This window comes from Alexandromys fortis, unplaced genomic scaffold (genome assembly GCF_014885135.2).
Source record: "Alexandromys fortis isolate MF-2015 unplaced genomic scaffold, M_Fortis_MF-2015_v1.1 scaffold_24, whole genome shotgun sequence".
Taxonomy (NCBI): domain Eukaryota; kingdom Metazoa; phylum Chordata; class Mammalia; order Rodentia; family Cricetidae; genus Alexandromys; species Alexandromys fortis.
The window spans coordinates 8227111-8247096 of NW_026067906.1; the positions used below are offsets into that span (position 1 = coordinate 8227111).

At 36.4% G+C, this 19986-nt stretch overlaps 1 protein-coding gene across 2 annotated transcripts in view; it reads right to left on the reverse strand.

The window, feature by feature from the left end:
• Ptprq (protein tyrosine phosphatase receptor type Q) overlaps window positions 1-19986 on the reverse strand; it is a 172134-nt gene that overhangs the window by 47151 nt on the left and 104997 nt on the right. For both annotated transcript variants that reach the window (XM_050135561.1, XM_050135562.1), the window contains exons 27-32: window positions 16402-16523; window positions 12350-12536; window positions 7829-8073; window positions 5715-5781; window positions 1980-2138; window positions 537-759 (exon numbers count right to left, since the gene is read on the reverse strand). In XM_050135561.1, the coding sequence (XP_049991518.1) occupies window positions 537-759; window positions 1980-2138; window positions 5715-5781; window positions 7829-8073; window positions 12350-12536; window positions 16402-16523 (1003 nt within the window). The remainder of the gene's footprint in view (window positions 1-536; window positions 760-1979; window positions 2139-5714; window positions 5782-7828; window positions 8074-12349; window positions 12537-16401; window positions 16524-19986) is intronic.

A 19986-nucleotide genomic window follows, 5' to 3' on the forward strand; every position in this document is an offset into this window, starting at 1 on the left:
TTAAATAGCAAATAATGTCAATGAATTCAACAAAAATTAAGAAAGCAATCATTCATATATCTGATGGGATAAAAGAGAGAGAGTGGTATTGGTATTGGTATCATAAAAAAAACCTTAATTAATTGAAAAACCACAAGACTTTCTGAAAGCCTATATACATCATTGTCTATGGTTAAAAAAAAAAGCAAAACACTGAGTTCTAACACATCAACCACACTATTAATCTATTAATTACAGAGATAACTAACTTCTCCCACATTGTGTGTTCTCTTGTGCTATATGTTTCAAATTGTTTTAAACAACTTATCACATCAAATCATACTTTTTTCTGGATTGTATACCTTTCCCATAAATGTCTTTGCAATGAATAGATAATGCCTTGTCTAGCTCTTCATTTCCAGGGCATGCACAATCAGGCCCAGTATCCATGGGAGATTCCATCACTCATCAGAAGGATGAAAGTATGGATTGGCAGATAGATGGCATACATTAATGAACTTGTAGTGTCGTGCACAGTTGATATAAACTATACTTACAAATATTGATTTTTCGGTTTCAGAGGGCCATTGCAAATCTTCTCTTCATTGCCAGGGATCATACAGGCATTATCAGCGCCTATCACATAGATGTCTTCATTACCACTGAACTTCGTCTTTCCCTCTATACATGGAGGATTAGGGAATCCTTCGTTTGTAAAATACGGCCTCGCTTTGTTGAAGTATGCATCATACCATTTTGTCACATTTCCATCTTGCTGAGCTAGTAGAAGGGATAAAAGAACGCCCACCACAAATCACACTGAAGGTATCGTCACATCAACAGCATTTTAAGATTCCATTAGAGAATTCAAGAGTCATGCCATGAACCATTGGGGCCATTCAGTTTATGAACTTGGACAGTCCTCCATCACACAGGAATTTGAAGTACTATAGTTGTGCTGTTGTAGCAAATTGAACAGTGGTTCCTAACCTATGGGTTGAGATGCCCATGGAGGTTGATTGACCCTTCACAGGGGTCGCATATCAGATATTAATATCATGATTCATAACAGTAGCAAAATTACAATTATGATGTATTAGCAAAAGTAATTTTATGATGGGGGTGTTCATTGCCACATGAAAAACGATATAAAAGGGTCACAGCATTAATAAGGTTGAGAATCACTAAAGTACAAAAAAAAGTTCATCAGACACGTGTCACTAATGTTCATATTTCTAAAGAAACTACCAAGATTCTCTCTTGGCTCCATCCATTTGTTCGAATGACATATTCAAGATGTCATTATATTATTATTATTATTATTATTATTATGGCTATTTGTACTTCATTGTGTAAATGCATCACATTTTCTTTAACCATTCTTTGGTTGAGGAGCATTTGGGTTGAATGAGGTAACCCAGATCCAGAAAGATAAATATAATATGTACTCACTCATAAGTGGTTTTAGACATAAAGGAAAGAAAAGCCAGCCTATAATTTACAACCCCTGAGAACCTAGATAACAAAGAGGACCCTAAGAGAGATATACATGGGTCTAATCTACATAGGAAGTAGAAAAGAACAGATCTTCTGAGTAAATTGGAAGCATGGGGAACACGGGAGAAGGGGAGGGCTGAGGAACAGTGGGGAGCAGAGAAAAATATGTGAGTCGATAAAAATTACATTAAAAAATGACAGGCAAAAGCTAAAAAGAAAAGGTTCTGTCTTGGCCAAATCAAATTACTCCAACCAGTATGCAATAAATAGATCACATATCATGATTAGGTCTTTTCTCATTTGAGAACAGCATTTTTGATGTAAGTTATTAATATAATTACTGATAATATTAATAGTCTATTTATCACCTTAAATTAGTTAGATAATTGATAACCTTAGTTAGAATCCTGAGTCAACTTTACTTGATAATTCTGAGTCGAACTTCCTTAGCATTTAAAAATTCACATTCCCCAGTCTCCCAAGGTAGACTGAATCTGAGCTACCTCCTGTTTCTGCCACCAGCACTTGGACATTTTTGATTGGCCCATGATCGTCATTGTAGTAGCATATCGGCATTCTGATTGTAATTGTTGTTGACGTCACGAGCAGTTTTCCTGTGGCATCATGAATAGGGATTGGCTTGGTCTTGGGTCGTGCTGGAGCTAAAAGCAGTAAAATATGATTAATTTTTTTCTGAGCATAAAAGAATGAACTTCACATTCTCATTTCATACAAGTAACTGACAGAGAAAGTGACAGCACCTGCAAACTACACGGTTGTCTTTGGGTACAGTAGATAAACAATAATTATTATCTCATAAAGGTGTAATTATGTATTTGAGACTTTCCTGAGAAACTGGAGCCCAGGTGCAATTTCCCAGACATGCAACTCTTCTTCAAGCAATAAAAACAATCCATAAATGCTGTCACAAATAATTTTCAAAAATTATTTATATCTCAATAACACTTTTGTATATTTTGTGTGTTCTTTTTCTTGAAAAAAAAGAGAGAGAGTTGATTACTCTCTATCCTCTTCATAGTAACTTCTTTTTACTGGTAATCCATGTCAAAACCTGAATAACAGGCTCCCTTTGGGGAATATCCATATTAGCTGGTAAAATTTCAGACTGATATGTAACAGATTGTTTACTATTGTTTCTTTTTTTTAAATAACACACCAGGCATTAGAATTACCCTGCAAATTGGTTTCTTGTGTGAGGCTTACCCAGACAGAGATACAATGCTAACCCTTGCTTCTTAATGGCTACAGTATGTGGTACAGCTGCATAGTATTTCTTCAATAAGATTTCTTTATCCAAGAACAAAAATTTACTTTTTAAAAATAGTTTTCAGCATTTTCTATAATAATTAACCTCAAACAGTTGACTTCAGTTGCCCTGTTATTTTTATAGAAAATATTCCAAATAGTAGAATTAAATAAATGTGCATTTTATGTGTGTATTGATGTGATATATGTGTAATGTATGTGCATAGGTGCACAACTGTACAGATGTGTACACATAAGTTTGTACACTCTTGAGCCAGAATGAATTTGATATTTCATGTCTGCTTTGATCACTCTTGGCTAGAACCATAAAGAATCCAGTGAGTCTAGGTAGCCAACTTATCCCAGAGATCCTGAGTCTCTGCTGGGTTACAAACAATCACTATGCCTGCTTGAGTTTTACATGAGATCTGGGAGTTTGGACCGTGGTCATGACGTTTGTGTGATAAATTATTTTATCTTTAACATTAGTAGATATTTTAAGATAGTTTCAAAAATATCATAACATTTAATATTTTGACATCAATAAACACAAAAATTTCCAAACCAATATTTTTTGGGATTCTGTTGCTTTCAGTTCTTCTAATAGCTGTGTAAGTACTTACATGTGTGTATACATATTCATATTTATTGTATGAAAGTTACGTACCAAGACTTCAATCTTTAAAAAAAATGAAGAAAAGAATCTCTGAACATTTTCACAATATTTTCAATATTGTTTCCTTTTAATGGGTGAGAATTGAGCCAACAGATGTAAAATCTGAATATCAGGGTTTGAATAAAACCTTTTGAGTTGAGTAGTTGACTCGCTCTTTCTTGTGCATTGGATTCAAAAGTAAATCTCTTAGTTGATACACCACTTTGTTATTCTGACAAGTCAAGGTTGGAATGAGACTGGGTACATATGCGGTTCATTGAGAGTAAAATCTGTGACAAAGGAAGAGACAAAGCACAAGAGTAGGTTGCAAGAGCCTTCAGCTACAAATGCCTGATGTAGCAGTCACAGAATAGAGAGAGGGGTTTAGTAGGAAGAGGCCTGGGGCTTTTTTCTTTTCTCAGTGAGGTCACCAGCAGCCCTCAGGGACAAATTTCAGTAACAAGGACCCATTATCAGGGTGCCACAATCCAACTGTGTATTATCTGTCAGATAAAAATACATGACTGCTTCTATTTCAATACACCATGTAGCTAAGAAAAATCACAGGTAGCACTAAAGACAAATTTTCTCTAGGGGACTCCACCACAACCCCAGGCTCTTGCATCTCTCTGTGGGCTTTGGATGAAAAGTGGAGGCTAGAATCATTTTGGGATGGAGGTGGGTGAAACATGTAAAATGGGAAATTTTGGTAAAACAAAAAAAAATGTATACACTGTGTTTGTATATATGTGTGCCTATACAAAGGGATGCAAAAATTTTTGATGGTATGGCTTCACCTCTCCTTTGTGCTTCTTAAAGTCATTCTGTGAAAAAAAAAAAACTATAGCTGAAACAACTTATGTGTTTGTTTGTATATTCCAAGATAGAAAGTTACTGGTCAAAAAACTTAATGTGTATGTGTATATGTGCCTGCCTGTCTGTATATGCACAGTGTGCATGAAGGGACCTGTCCAGTATGAAAAGAGCAAGGGCTTTGGAACCCAGAACTGAAGTGAATAGGTCATTGCCACCCAAAGCAGGTGCTGCGACTTGAATCTAAGGGCTTTGAAGAAGCATCAAGTGCTTTTAACTACTGAAACACTCCTCCAGAATTTATCAAATAAAATAAAAAAGGCTTATAAATAAGAACACGCCTATACTTATTAGTCATTATTAAAAGATTAAATGTAAAATTGCATCTGACAGTAACTATGTCATTGATAATAACAATTTTCAGGTGTTGTTTACAGGATTTTTTTTCAAATGCTCTCGCTCTTAATCCTTATAATTAGCAATCTGCAAGGTAGAAACTAATGACGTGCACTTTCTAGACTATGTTGAGACTATGTCTAGACTATGTTTCTAGACTATGTTGAGAAGATCTTCCAAAGTCAAATGGCTATCAAATAACCAAGAGTTACCTAAATAGCCTGAAAGGTTGGTCCGCCAGCCACTGTACTCTGCTGCTACCCCTTCCAAAGAAGGGACCATCATAAATCCCTTTAGAAAGACGTGCTTGCTGGGATTCTGCTACAGGTACCCTGGAACAAATCCTTATGGGATTTTTGTTTTTGCTTTCATTTTCTTTCCTCTGCCCACTCTTCCCAACTCCCACCCCACTCCCCTCTTCCCCCCAGATCCACTGCTCTCTCATTTCCCTTTAGAAAAAAGCAAGGCCTCCCAGAGATACCAACTGAACACAGCATAATAAGTCACAATAAGACTAGGCACAGACCCTCTTATTAGGACTGGACGAGGGTTTTCTTAAATATCTTGGGACCTTTTGTTTTCTTTCATTTTTAGTATTCCCTTATGTGATAGAGGTAGCAAAAAAAAAATGCTTGATTTCAATATCTAGGCAGGCATTTTTTTTTTTTTTTTGTCAAATGGACTTAAATTCCTCTTTGGGATCTTATGGTTACTTGCTAGAGGAGAACTTTACTAAAATGCCTGCCAAAATAATAAAGTGGTAGATCTAGGTTAAAGTCAAAATTACAAGGTTGGTTATGTGGGAGTTTGGTAGTCACCTGAGGAGAATCCAACTCCTAACCCAAACAGAGATTTAAAAAACTCTCTTTCAAATAAAAATAAAGTTTAGGTGACAACCTTTAAGACAGACATTCTCTTCAACAGTAATTCATGTCTTCATTTTGATGTTTAAACCATAGTTTTAATATGCACCCACTATTGCTTAATATACATGCACATCACATGCATACGCATCAAGCAAAGGTTGGCCGCCTGCACATGATTCAGATTACAATCACCATCTGGTTAAAAGAAAACAACAGTTTAATGGAAGGCAGTTCATTTGTACCTTTAATATCCATGGTTATTCGCATCTGCACTTTTGGCCCAGCGCCAGCACTGTTGATAGCGTAAACCTGAAACAAAGAAAGGCTTTATCACGACTCCAAGCCTTCTGTCTATGCGTGTGCAAGGGAGCATGGTTAAAAACAATTAAAAAATGATCCCTTTTAAAAAACAATTGTATCTGCCTATTAATTATATTTTCTCAAACCTGCTTACTACCATAAAGATCAGAAGAACATGAACGATCAAGAGTTTCTTACAATTAATATTCTGGAACTAAATCGTGAGACTAAATGCTGACACAAAGGTCCCAGCACCAAGACCAGGATAGCTGGCTGCCATTTGAACCCATGGGAGGAAAAGAGTAGACAACCACCGTGCTTATCCTACCTCGCCCTCGACTCTAACATCTGTTACTTCTCTCTGTAGCTAGCACATTTTGCCCTCCTTTAAATCCATATTCAAGATCTTCTTCTTGTGTCAGAGATGAAACCCAACTCCTCCCACCTCCCCATTTTCCTGTATTAAATCATCCTCCTGAAAGTTGGCCTTTATGCCCTTCTTCACCCCTGCCCCAAAGTATCCGATGCATAGCCTACATAATGCGGCATATACTCATAAAACATTTCTGTTTGTGTACACAGAGGGTGATTTACACAAATGGGAGTCCTTTCAATTAGCTTTGTGCTCAGGAAGCTGAAGACCCAGAGTCCCTGCCTTCACCTCATCTAGCTGAAGAAAACAAAGACCACAAGAGTAGCCCAACTTCCATGAAATTAGTAAATACAATTTGGCATATGTAATATAGTCTCTGGAATGAACTCATTTTATATATTAATGGTCCATCCTTTCCTTATGTTAATATTTTGGAAATATTTTTGTTGAAATGAACTTACAATATAATACATGGTATATGGTAACTATGTTAAATAAACAAATCTTATGAATTTCGGTTTCAATAACTGAAAAAAATTGGGGTCATTTGTAACTTTTAAAAAGGAACTATTCAAAATAAATGATTTATTTCTTTAGTATATGACTTAAACTGTGGTGATGAGTAAAAAGAACGGTGAGGAAAGAGGAAGCACTTCTTAAATAATAGAATGCATAGAAATTACTTAGACATCTAAATAAATACAAATATTCACGATAAACTTCAATATCCTAAGATGTTGACATTGAAATTTGCAAGTAGTTACATTTTTCCTTTAGAGACCAGCTGTGTTTTGTTTTATTTCTTCTTTACTCTTATTTTCAGCAGCCACATTGATATAGCATTTTTTTCTATACTACCACTGAAAATATCGGTTCCTCCCAACATGTTCTGCAAAAGTTTCCTTTCCTATCCCCAAGTTTTAACTTGTAAAAGTAGACTGTCAATCAACTTTTGAAGAAGTTTCCCAGATGGATTTAGAAACCAGGATTTGAACTGGGGTTCAAATGACCACTCATTTTTCTAATAGATATTTCATTAAACTTAACTGGAAATGCAAGACGAACCCCAGGAAGATAGAAAATTGAAGCAAGGAACAAATTTACCTATTATGAACAATATTCTTATATAACTAAATTGATAATTACTAAGAATTACTTTGAGGGAGGGAAACTATTTTAGGAATTATTATAATAGTTGATAGATTACTGAAATGTGATGTTTTTGAACCAAAACAATTTTGCTGATAATCCCTAAGGGGTGATAAAAAAATAAGCACAGGAAAAAGTAATTTGGGTATATGCTCATACATGTGAGCTTGCACACGTTTCTGCATGTCTCACATTCTTTGTAAAATTATTATTAACATACAGCAGAATCAAAGGCTTTAGAGAAAGGAAATGACAAAAATGGCCTGTTCTTGCGATTTTCTTCAAAATTCATGTTTGCATGTTCCATTTATAGTTTTCTTTAGGGCAGCTGTCATTCTGCATGTCACTACTCCTTTATGTTTAATGTTCATTTCCTTTCTTTATTACTGCATCCTCGCTATTCCTAGAAAGGGTTTTTAGCTAATAGTACTTGCTGTATTTTATAAGGAAAAAGGCTGAAATGTGGTATGCAGACATATTTCACAGTGCTGACTTTACAAACTGGCTGGGCAGCGCCAAGCTGCGGCTGCTTACGCTGATGTTGTACGTATGTCCACCTTTCAATCCTTCTAACACTGCGATGACAGACGTGTCTGTCTTCTGGATAATGCTGAGGTTATGAATCTGGACAGCAGTCGGGTCATCTTCTTTGTAAACCAACGCTTGGTATACTTGGATATTTCCGTTGGGTTGAGAAGGCGGAAGGAATGTTAACTGAAACTTTGTTACTTCATCTGGTATCTTCTGAAATGTCATATTGTTAGGTGGGTCCTTGGGCACTAGAAATGAGAAGTTGACAATTATAATTTTTAAATCACAATATAAAATGTATTTCCTTCACACTTCTAATTACCAAAATCATGTATTCTGGAAACTAGAAAAATGACCAAGCGCACTGACTTTGTTTCCTAGAAATTCCATTGGTACTTCCGTTTGTTTATTTTCCTTGTGCGGGAGCTCTGCGTTTACAATTGGAGATTAAAGCCAGCACCCCCTATTTCATCAGCAGGCCAGCTTCCACAGGACATGCCTCTTCAATCACTTTATTCAAAAATAAAACAGATTCATAGGAGGTTGTCACCAAGAGGATCAGAGCCCCGTGTAACCTTCCTGCAGTTCCCCGTGGTGACACTGCATATGGCTTTATATATATATATATATATGTATATGTATATATATGTATATGTATGTATACATATATATGCTAGAAAACAGGCATATATGTGATACTATTAGCTAGATGACAGGCCTTGTTCTGTTATCATCAATGCTTTCATAGTTTTGTGTGTGATTCAATTTATGGAATTGTAAGCCATATATAGATTTCTGCAATTACTAACATAGAAAAGATAGAACTAGCCCATCACTTAAGAACTCTTACCTTCCATACCTTTGTGTTTTTATTACATGCCTCCCTGTAATAGAAAGTTTTCATCTCTGTTGTCATTTCCAGCATATCAATAGTGTGATGGCTTTGAGGTGTGTGTGTGTGTGTGTGTGTGTGTGTGTGTGTGTGTATCTCAATATTTCAGCCTTTTTCAAAAAGCTATTTGATGTGGGATTTCCCTCTATATGCTGTAAATATGTTTTATTACCAATGGTTAACAAGGAAGCTACTTTGGCCTATGGCAGGGCAGACTATAACAAGGTGGAAAACCCAAGCAGAGATGGAGGAAGAAAGAAGGCAGTGTCATGCAGATGCCATTTAGCTGCCAAAGTTGAAAGACATAGCCAACCATCAAGGAAACCGGACGTAGAAAATGGGGTAACACCACGGTCACGTGGCAATACACAGACTAATAAAAATGGGTTAATTTAACATGCAAGAGATAGCTGGAAATACTCCTGAGCCATTGGCCAAATAGTGTTGTAATTAATATAGTTTTCATGTGATTATTCAGGTCTGGGTGGCCGGGAAACAAAGGCCTAGTCTCCTCCTGTAGTTATTTCTCTATTTTTTTTTCTGATAAAGAATCATGTGGGTGCCATGTTGAGCATGCGGAGGGCAGAAAGCAGCTTGCAGGATTTTGTCCTCTCCTTCCAATAAGAGGATCCCTGGGATGGAGTTCTGGTTATTAGTCTTGGTGACAAATATCTGTACCCTCTGAGTCAGCTTCTCAGATGTTGTCTCCAACCAAAGGAGAAAGGGACAGTAACCCTGAATGTCATCAAGAAGTGTTCCATTTTGTGGCTTAATTGATTTGTTTAACATGGAAAGGCATCTGTGCTGTATGCAGCTTTGGTCATTCCTAGTAAGGCTGACATTACTATCCATGCATATATAATCAGAAGTTTTATATTCTTTCTGATCATCGTTGACTATTAATTGCTTGACCATATGGGAAGTACATGTTTAGTCTTACAAGAGACTGCCAAATATTTTTCCATGTGTCTATCACACTTTATATTCCTGCTGACAAGTGTCAGAGTTCAGCTTACATCTTTGCCATCATTTGATATTATCACTACTTTTAAAATTATTATGTAATTCCATTTAAGTAGATACATAGTTTATGAGGTTGGTTTAATTTGCCTTTATGCTAGGGCTAATGGTCTGGAAATTTTATCTTACTATGTTTTTATTTGCTAACCATACCTTCTGATGGATGAAATATCTTTTTACATCTTTTAACAGTTTTCTAATTGGATTTTTTTAATTGCTGGAATTTATAAAATCCAAGTTCATTATACTAAAATAAAAGCACAGGAGGACAGTTGCACATATCAATGCATTCTAGTTGCGACAGCATGCACAATGCTTGTGAAAGCCCAAGTCAGACAACATTTCAGCATCAAGAAGGGACTGGGCACAATGTCCCTTCCCTAGCCAAGGCACTAGTGACAAGAGTTAGGTGCTGAGAAAGAAAGGATCAGTTTTCTGTAAAGTTGTGAACCATGAGAAGTTGAATGCATTCCAGTAGAAGGACTTACAATCCAAGAATATTTGTGCAACACGAAATGGCGTTGATAAGATGGGGGCAGAAAAATGGCGTAAAGGGGAAAGAGGTGTGCCTAGGAAGAGTTGAGGTATGGAGTCAAATATGATCAAAACTCATTGCATGGAATCCTTAAAGAAATAATTAAAATGTAAAGATTATTTTCTTTTAGAAGACTGTTATAGAAAGGAAGACCATCATGAAGAGGAGGTCAAAAAAGTTGCAGATGACCAATGCATAAGTAACTGTCACAATTACACTCATTACGCTGTATAATTGATACTTCATGCCAATAAAACACTCTCTTATTAAAACAAAGCAAATCGCCCTCAAAAAACAGTTTAGTATGTCACCAGTCACAATAAATTATAAAATAAAGAGATACACGAGAAAACATTAGGATTACAGAGTACTGTTCTTTATATCACACCATCAAAATGGATTTGTACATCTATTGTCATCTGAATAATATGGAAACATTTCTTTTCAGCCAAAACTGTCTATAAGATGTGGCCTCACAGTTTAGATGCTCAAACTTGGTTAACTTGGCACTTCTTTGTAGAGAGAATCTTGCAGCACCCCTCAATGCAGACAAATAAAAGAGAGTAAAAAAGACAAGCAGGAAAATTCATCACTTTGTGAAATATCCCATGTTAAGTAGAACGCTTTACATACAAACTAAAGCTTAGTTTGGTTTAAACTGATAATTTTTGTACTTGTTTCTACATATTTACATTACTTAAGAATTTTATCCTTTTTTTATATAGAAAGTGTTTCTGCAAATCGAGAATCAGGCTTAAAGCTGGACGAGGTATGGAATTCTCTCGATGTTGGCAACACTTTCTTATCCCAAAATTACTCAAGCCTTTACATTGTGAATTCTATTCTCAGATGCTTAGTTTGCTTTTTTCTTCTTCTTCTGGTAATAGCACTATTAACTACCTCCTGGTGCAGTGGCTCTCACCCTCTCAACCTTCCTAATGCTTTGACCCTTTAATGTGGTTCCTCATGTTGTGGTGACCACCAACGAGGACATCATTTTGTTGCTATTTCATAGGTACAATTTTGCTACTGTTATGAATCAAAATGTAAATATCTGATACACAACCTGTGGGGATCGCGACCCACAGGTTGAGAACCACTGTTAGGATAAGCTTGATAAGCCCTATTTTGTGATACACATGCGAGTGTATTCACAAACATTGCTCACAAAGAAGCATGAGGGAAAAAAATGTGAAAAAAGCACAATCAAAAAACAGATCCAAATATAGATAGTTGGCAGCAAAACAGAAACACATGGGATCTTAGCACAAGAGAAGAGAAAGGACCTTGCAAATTAGAGTCCTCACTTGGCAGGAACTATTGGAAAACAGCATAGTAAAGAAACAGGCGAAAAATATTTTTAACTCCTCTGTGTACCTTAGAGACAGCAACTAATAGACCATAGCGACACAACCCTTCACCTGATATTTCCCAAGATATATCTAGTGGCAAAGAACCCTGGGAGTCTGGAGAAGGTGGGCAAGCAGGCCCTGGGAGATTTACTCTCTACATTCAATTCCTACTGACTTATATGGTCTTTTTATTCATTCGGACCCTGCTTACAGAACTAGAGGAAACCTTCATGGATTCTGACATTTATGAAAGGGTCACGTAATAGGGTACGTCACTTGACTGAGAAAATGATTATCTGTGACCTGATTCTAATATCAGATTATTTAATAGTATCAGTAAATTTTCATTAAAAAAAATCAGGACCAACATAATCAAAGTGAAATTTTTAGATGGAACACTGCTGGCTGAAAACATTTAGATGAATTACCTGGTAGGCATAGTAATTCAATTTCTAAAACAGCATATTTGACAAATGCAAAACCTACAGAGGGATGCACTTAATTGGGGTCCATATTTACAAGGACTGAATCTTCTACACATCCCGCTTTGCCTCCAAAGTGTAAACAAACTTTACTTTTCTCCAGCATGTTTGATTTTGATTTTCTTAGGCTCTGTCAGTGTCTTGTAGTGCATATCTTTTCTCCAGAAGAGTGAGAGGAACTGTAAGAAAGACCAGCAGCCAATCTGCAGTTACCTGTTAGGAAAGGTGAGAAACATTCCTTACCTGACTCCAGAGTAGTAACGATCACCTCCGCACTTGGCTTACCTTCTGCATACGCCTCACTAACATTTCCAACAAATGCAATGATCACCACGGAATACCTCGTGAATACTTGTAAGTCATTTATTTCTATTGTTTTGTTTTCGTCATTTGACTTCATGAAGGAAATATTAAAGTCATCATTATCTACCTATGGGGAAAAGTAGTTAGTGATTAAGATAGATAACAGTTCAAAGCTGCAGGCATATATTAATCTGGCTAATATTTATTTATTTGCTTTGAAATCAGATCACTCTCAGGAATCCAAAGTACTATGACAACAGTTAATCTATTTGCAATTATTTTAATAGTTGAAAGTCAGAAAATGTAATTAACCCACCACAGTCAACCAACCTATCAATTGAATAAGCAAAAGTTACTTTAGAGTCAATGAAACTGTTGTCTGCTTCAATAGTGTATGGAAGAAAACATGTAGGTTTTGGTGCCCAATCACCCAGCATGCAAATTCCAAATTGGTCAATTAACTCCATTTGGGAAGCTACTCATGCACTTTTACTTTCTTCTGGGGTGGTAAGACTAAATTATTGTATCTTCTTGAAAATGTATAAAGATCATATCTAAAGTGGTTGGCATGGAGATTTTGATGTTTGTTTAATTACTCTGTAAATTATGCTTTGTAACAAAATTAAGAAGGTATAGATAGTAAAATAACATTCATGTACTTTCCAACTGAATAATAATTGAGAGGACAGCTTTCTGTAATACTCAGTGATAATTTTTGCCCTTTTAACTTTCTCTTTTTCTTATTTTACTTTTTTTAAGATTATAATATAATTACAACCGTTCTCCCTTTCCTTCCCTCCCACATACCCCTCCTCATGCTCCAGATTCATGCTCCTACAGCCTCTCTGTTTTCAGTAATTGCTATTGCATGCATATTCATTTAAAAATTGTGGTCAGAATTACATCAAAAAGCTTCTGGCCTACTACTGTTAGGTATAACAGTGGTGATGGACACAGCTAACTCTAAATACCATAAAGGAAGCATGCACAAACGTGGTATCTTTAGGTATATTAAATGTGGCTACATGATTTGTTCAAATATAGCTTGTCTTTGATGGAAGTTTTTGCCCATCACTCTGAACATTAAACATGGCTAAAGCTTTTAGTACTAAATAGAGGATCTTTGGGGAAATGGTTTAGTGTGTGTGTCATCATGGGAACCTGAGTGTGGATCCATAACATCTATATAAAAGGTTTATGGGGGAGGCCACATCTGTTCTCCCACCACTGGGGCAGAGGAGCAAATGTAGATAGATCTCCATAGTCCATTTGCCAACCAGTCCAACCACACTGCAAGATGCAAGTTCAGTGCAATATGTCTCAAATGATAAATCAGAAAGTGGCTGAAGAAGACACTAACTAATGTTGACCTATGACCTCCACAAATTGTACATACATACATAAACACACACAGACACCATGTACACATATAACAAATTTAGAAGAGATTTTCCTGACACAAATTTGAGAAAATGCATAACCCATAAAGGCATATTATTCACAGGTAGCCACACTGAGTATTTCAGGCTCTATGTATAGTTAGGGATATAGAGATACTTTTTAACTTGCCCATCCTTTGAAATACTGAGAAACGAATTTTGGAATTACTCAACCATTTCTTTAAATTTTGGTGTGTAAGAGCTTTTAACTTAAAGAAGATGCTGCTATGATAAAGACACTAAAAGTCTAATAAATAACCAGCATCACAAAGAAAAAGTTCATTTATTACACAAAGAAGTGGAGGGAGATAGCACACTTCTCTAAAATGATAGAAAACCCTTTTAACTTACAAATTCTATTCGTCAAGCACAATAACCATGGCACAAAATATTTGAGTATTTCATCAACACTTGAATTCTCATAAAATATGGATTTTTAATTTTTCCTTATGATTAGGCTTATTCATGTCAAAAAATAATTATCTAGAGATATCAGTCAATCACTGTGTTGAATAATAACTATCTAGAGATAACTGTGAAGGAAAATGAGGCTCCCATACTCCTGCTTAGTATAGAGTGAATTTTCCAGCAAAAGATAAATTTACCAAGTTCCGGTGACTCCCTCAAGCTCTATAGCCACAGGGCCAATGAGATAGAATTTCAGTTTAGGTCTCTTATGAGTTCAAAACTACCTATCATGGAATATGATGAATGACCTCTGATTATATAAAATACTGTCTTTATATCATAAACTATGCAATGTTTTAGACTTGTTCAGTAGACGACAATCAGCTAGTAGGATTATATCATGATGCACGTGCTCTACTGCCTATATTTGTTCCACTTCTGGACCCCCTGCTGCCTTTCCTGTTTGCTGTAATGCTGTCCAATCCCCCAGTTACTCCATGGGTTTGATTTGCTCTGTGGAACCTCCTCCATATTCTGTCCTCACCACGGAAATTATAATTACTTCATTCTCTTCCCCACAGTTTCATGCCTTTCTCTATTATTGTTTATACTGCCATGTGGACTGCTAGAATGGGAGCTGGGTAAAGCTAAACTTTCATTTCCTGTTCTTCTCAAAGTGTATAAAACACAGAGAATAAAGGATCTAAGAAATCACAAAATACATTAACTTCTTGTGGAATTAATGAAGTTGCTCTCTGTGCCTCTCTATCTTCCTACCTTTCTTTCCCTTATCCCACTTGCTCGCTTTTAAAGTCAGGAAGAAGGCTGTAGCAATGAGATCATAAAATCCTCCTCAAACTTCTTCTTTCTTTTCTTTAAGCACAACCAAATTCTAAAGGATAATTTCCCTCTTTAGTGAGGAGTCTTTCGTAATTATCTTTTTATATTTTGCATTAAATAAATACTCCCAGGGCCCTGACGTCATTTGTTTTTTATCTATTAATGTACCAAGATCTTCATAAATATACTCTTTTAAAAAAAGAAAAAACAGAAAAATGTGTGGGAGAAGACATTAAAATCTCATTTGATTTTGACGATAGCAGGGCTTTTGAGACAGAAGTATCTCCTTTAAAGAATTAACATATTTACCTGTTCCTCAGCAAGGCTTTTCTGCCCCTAGAGTATAAGCTATACTTATAATACTTATAATAAGTAACAATCATTTCTCTCCCACGAGCTCCACACATGCATTCAGCTAATGCAGCTGCAGGCAGAAATTCGCTCCCGGGCTTCTCAAACTCATGCCTAGGCTGCACTCATTGATTCCCTCCTCAGATTTCTTCCTCTTGTTTCCAAATAATACCCCCCCAATCATCCTCGAATCATAGTCTCACTCACCGCCACGAGTTTAGTTGAGTTTTCAACAATGGCACACATACTTACAAATATTTCTCATCTGGCTCCTTTGCTGTACTTCCTCCTCTGGTTTTATCATTTATCTTTCTTTTTTTCCCTTTCCTGACCCTGACCTAGACTGCATCCCAAATACAGAATACAGAATCTCTAAACAAGCAACCAGCCCGCCAGTGTGATAAAAATATTCTCACATCACTGTTTTCGTTCTGCAAGTGGCACCAGGAACATGAAAGTCAGTATCCACAAATTGGGTCTAGTTTCATGTCTCAATACACCAAGATTTGAATGCCGGGGCATGGAATGGTTGTATTATTTGTTTTTGAAAAGAAAAGAGTGATTTTTTTTTCCTTTGGCATCTCTCTTCTCAGTTCCCTTTCATGCTCTCCAAAAGTCTTCCAGGATACACCTCTTCATACCTTAATCGGGAGATTGTTTCCTGAATGCCTCTTCCTTCTCGTTCTATCCTAAAAGACCCCTTTCACTGTATTTTAAATCCAATTTCACTACTTTTCAATATGTGCACAGTCTTTACCCTGAGAAAACATGCAACAAACATTGAACTAAAGCAAATGTTTTTTTGAGCAGTTGGTAACTACAGAGTCAATGCCTATGCTAATAAATCTATGAAGGTCTAAGAACCATGGTCCAAAATCAAAACTTCTGAATAAACAGTCAGCATCACAAACTGTGTTTTATATTGTCTTTCGGAGTAAGTAAGACAAGCCTTACCGATTTGACATCAATCAAGTAGAGTGTTGGTCCAGTTATGACAGCAGGTTCACTCCAGCTGATACTGATACCAAAGGGGGATGTTGCAACCACATGCACATTTTCAGGAGGACCATCAGGTGCTGCAACAATAGGAAATCAATTACTCTGCCACATTAGTTAGTACTTGCTATAGTATGAAGGGAAAGACCATGGAAAATGGATAGTCACAATGAATTAATTTTACATTCATTTACAGATCACAAGCATGCCAAAGGTTAACCACAAGACCAGATTTGTAAAAACTAGTTACCATACACAAATTACTTCCACATAAAATAAAGTTATAATACATGATATTTAATTTTGGTGTAATATGTTTAAAAGAAAGCATAATATGTCATTTGTGTTAATAAATATTTTATTTAAAAGTAAATAACTTGGCACAATAGACTTATGATAACTCGGAAGTATTTGGTTATTGAAAGAGGCAAAAATCGTAGTTGAAGATGGGAACTAGTATCAGATGCTGGCATTGTTTAAAATATCATCATGTGATTGCAAACTGGGTCAGGTTTATGTTTTCACTGAGGGGTAAAGTAAGATACCATTATGCTGTCCTTCTGGTCTTTCTTATACATGGAAATGTCAGTTATATTCATGATTTAGGAAATTTATTGAAAGCCATGTGGGTTTTCAGTTTGTGAAAAACTAGAATTAGAAGGGTGTTGATGTAGACGCCATGGAGGGGTGACGTTTATTGTCTGGTTCCTTGTGGCTTCTCAGTCTTCTTTCTTATAGTAACCAAGACCACCAGTCAAGGGATGACACTACCCAAAATGGGCTTCCCTCCCATCAATCACTACATCAATGTCCTACAGCTGGAACTTATAGAAGCCTTTTCGAAACTGATGTTCCCTCCTGGCAGATGACGTCAGCCTATGCCAAGCTGACATGAAATTAGCCAACATATTAAATGTGATTTAATATTCTTCTCCATTCCTGTACAGTAAAACAGCAAAATGTTGTTTTTGTGAGGAGAGAGCCCTAAAATAATAACACAGAAACTATATTATTTAAATCACCATTTGGCCCATTAGCTCTAGCTTCTTATTGGCTTACTCTTATATCTTAATTTAACCCATTTCCATTAATCTGTGTATCACCATGAGGTTGTGGCCTACCAGCAAAGTTTCAGCACATCTGTCTCTGGCAGCAGCTTCATGGCTTCCCCTTGACTCCACCTCCTTTCTCTTAGCATTCAGTTTAGTTTTCCCTGCTTACCTATCCTTTCAGGCCAAACCAGTTTCTTTATTAACCAATAGTATTCACAGCATACAGAGGGGAATCCCACATCATGCTGTTGCTCAGGAGCTTGCTCTAAAGACTAAAGAGCTAGAACTCTGGAAATGAGCTCCCAAAGGCTACCAGGCTGCCGGAGGGTCACACAATACAAAAACAATCCAGAACCTCTAAATTCAGTAAGTATAGATATCATAGGAAGAGCAATGCTCATGGAATTAAATAGCAGGAATAATGCCAAAAGAGTAACTTTGGAGTCTAGTTATCTAGCTGTGATCTCTATGCTAAAGAATGCGGAGCTCATTCCTTAAATATCAGGACGGCACAACGGAGAAAAGGAGCGTTTGCTCAGCATTTAGGAAGAAGATTCACGTAGCTTAGGAACGAGTAGATATTTTGATATGAATTAAATCAAGCAACTATTAACAGTCAAAAAAAACCCTTGTTATTGTCATGATCCTGGATTTCACAGCCTCTGCAAAAAATGACTTAAAATTTGGGAAATTAATTATATATTGAGATGCCATCAATAAAGCTGGGGCAAGTCATATATATATATATATATATATATCCTGAAGAAACCCACATTTATTTCACTAGGTAAGTGTTTATAACATTGCTATGTGTTGTATGTGTCCCCCTTGAATTTAGGTATTAAAATATTATAGTCAAAATGGTGATATCAAGGAGCATGCCCTTAAGAGATGATGAGGTCATGAGAACTCCTCATATAATGAGTAGGTTTAAGGACCATATTCAAAAAGTTTAATAGAGTATTCATTTCATTTGCCCTTCAGCCTTCCATCTTGTGAGGATATAGCATGTCACCTCCTTAGGTACTGCAATCCCCACCTGATGACCAAATATCCTGGTGCTTTTATCTTTCATTTCCTATAGTCTAGATTACTATAAGTAAACAAATACATATTCCTTATTAGTTATCTAGTCTCAGAGACAACAGCATAGGTCATAGTGTGGAATTTGGGTGGCAAAGTTAGTCCATGTATATATCATAAGTATATTGATATAATTTAATAATACCATGAAAATGCAAATTTATTTCTGCTTATACATGGAGTAGAAAATGAAAGAAAGTGAGGAAGTGAAGATTCAATGTCTTCAAGGCTAATGCTAGAGTCTCCTGAGCAAAAAATCCTGGGCAAAAATAATAATAATAATAAATTATTATCATGAAGGAGAAAGGGCCACTGTAGATTAAGGCCCCTGATGCCTACCTTATACTTGAAGTGTTCTATCATTACATGCTAGGAAGCAGAAGGGCAAGCTAGCCGAATGCTCTATGAGGTCTCTTTTATGGGAACCTTAATCTCACTTAGGAAGGGAGAAGCCTTCATGTCCCACTTACCCCATGAATCAACTAGATGGAAGGAGGAAAGAATCTCTCAAACCTAGCTGATTCTTCTCCATGAATCGATCAAGCTCAGAGCTGCTGGGATTGCAGTTAAAGACAAGTGCTCCACCAGGAAAATTCTTCTTCCTGCTATTACCTGACATCATGAACAATTATTGAGAATTGTCTGACTCAAGAGTGGCGAATTGAGTTTTGTGTCTTTATTGAGGGTAGTTTGGTTTGGGAAATCTTTTCTAGAGACTACATCTACACCTTCTTGGTCTTGAGTATGCATCTTTAAATCTCAGCTGAGGAAAGATCCCGATCTCTCTCCCAAGAAGACCTGGATTTGCCAGTACATCTGTATACCAGCTCAGAAAGAAGCAAAATGCCTTGCTTAACTTTTTTTTTTATCTCTTACTGTAAAATGCCAACCCTGCAAGCATTCCTTCGATGCAAGCAATCAAAGCAACCATCAGGGAGTGCCAGCTACCCCAAGCAGAGCAGAGAGAAACATGACATTCAGAAATCACTCGTGATACATCCACCCTCCCAGGCAACTAAATATTTTATGTTCCATACACTGATCAAACACTTTTTTCTTTAAAGCAAGCTATCCAGCCCCTTGCTGATTTGTGCAAAATGTTATTTCTGAGCTCTCTGCGGTTGTTCTTCTTTCATAGTTTCTTTCTTTTAGAAATAATCACTCTAAACTACATTTTCATTTTCAGTAAATTTAATGATCAAATCGCCTGCTTTACAAGTAAGTAGCCTGTGTCAACTGCTTCTGTGAAAAATTTCATATTTTATTAACTAGAGCTATAAAAGATTAGACCTCCGAAATTGAAACTATGAAAAGCAGATAAATATACTAGCAAGTATGAGTACAGCATTTGTACATAACAACATGCATTCTATCTGAAGAAATAAAAAATAATAATTTAAATCACAGT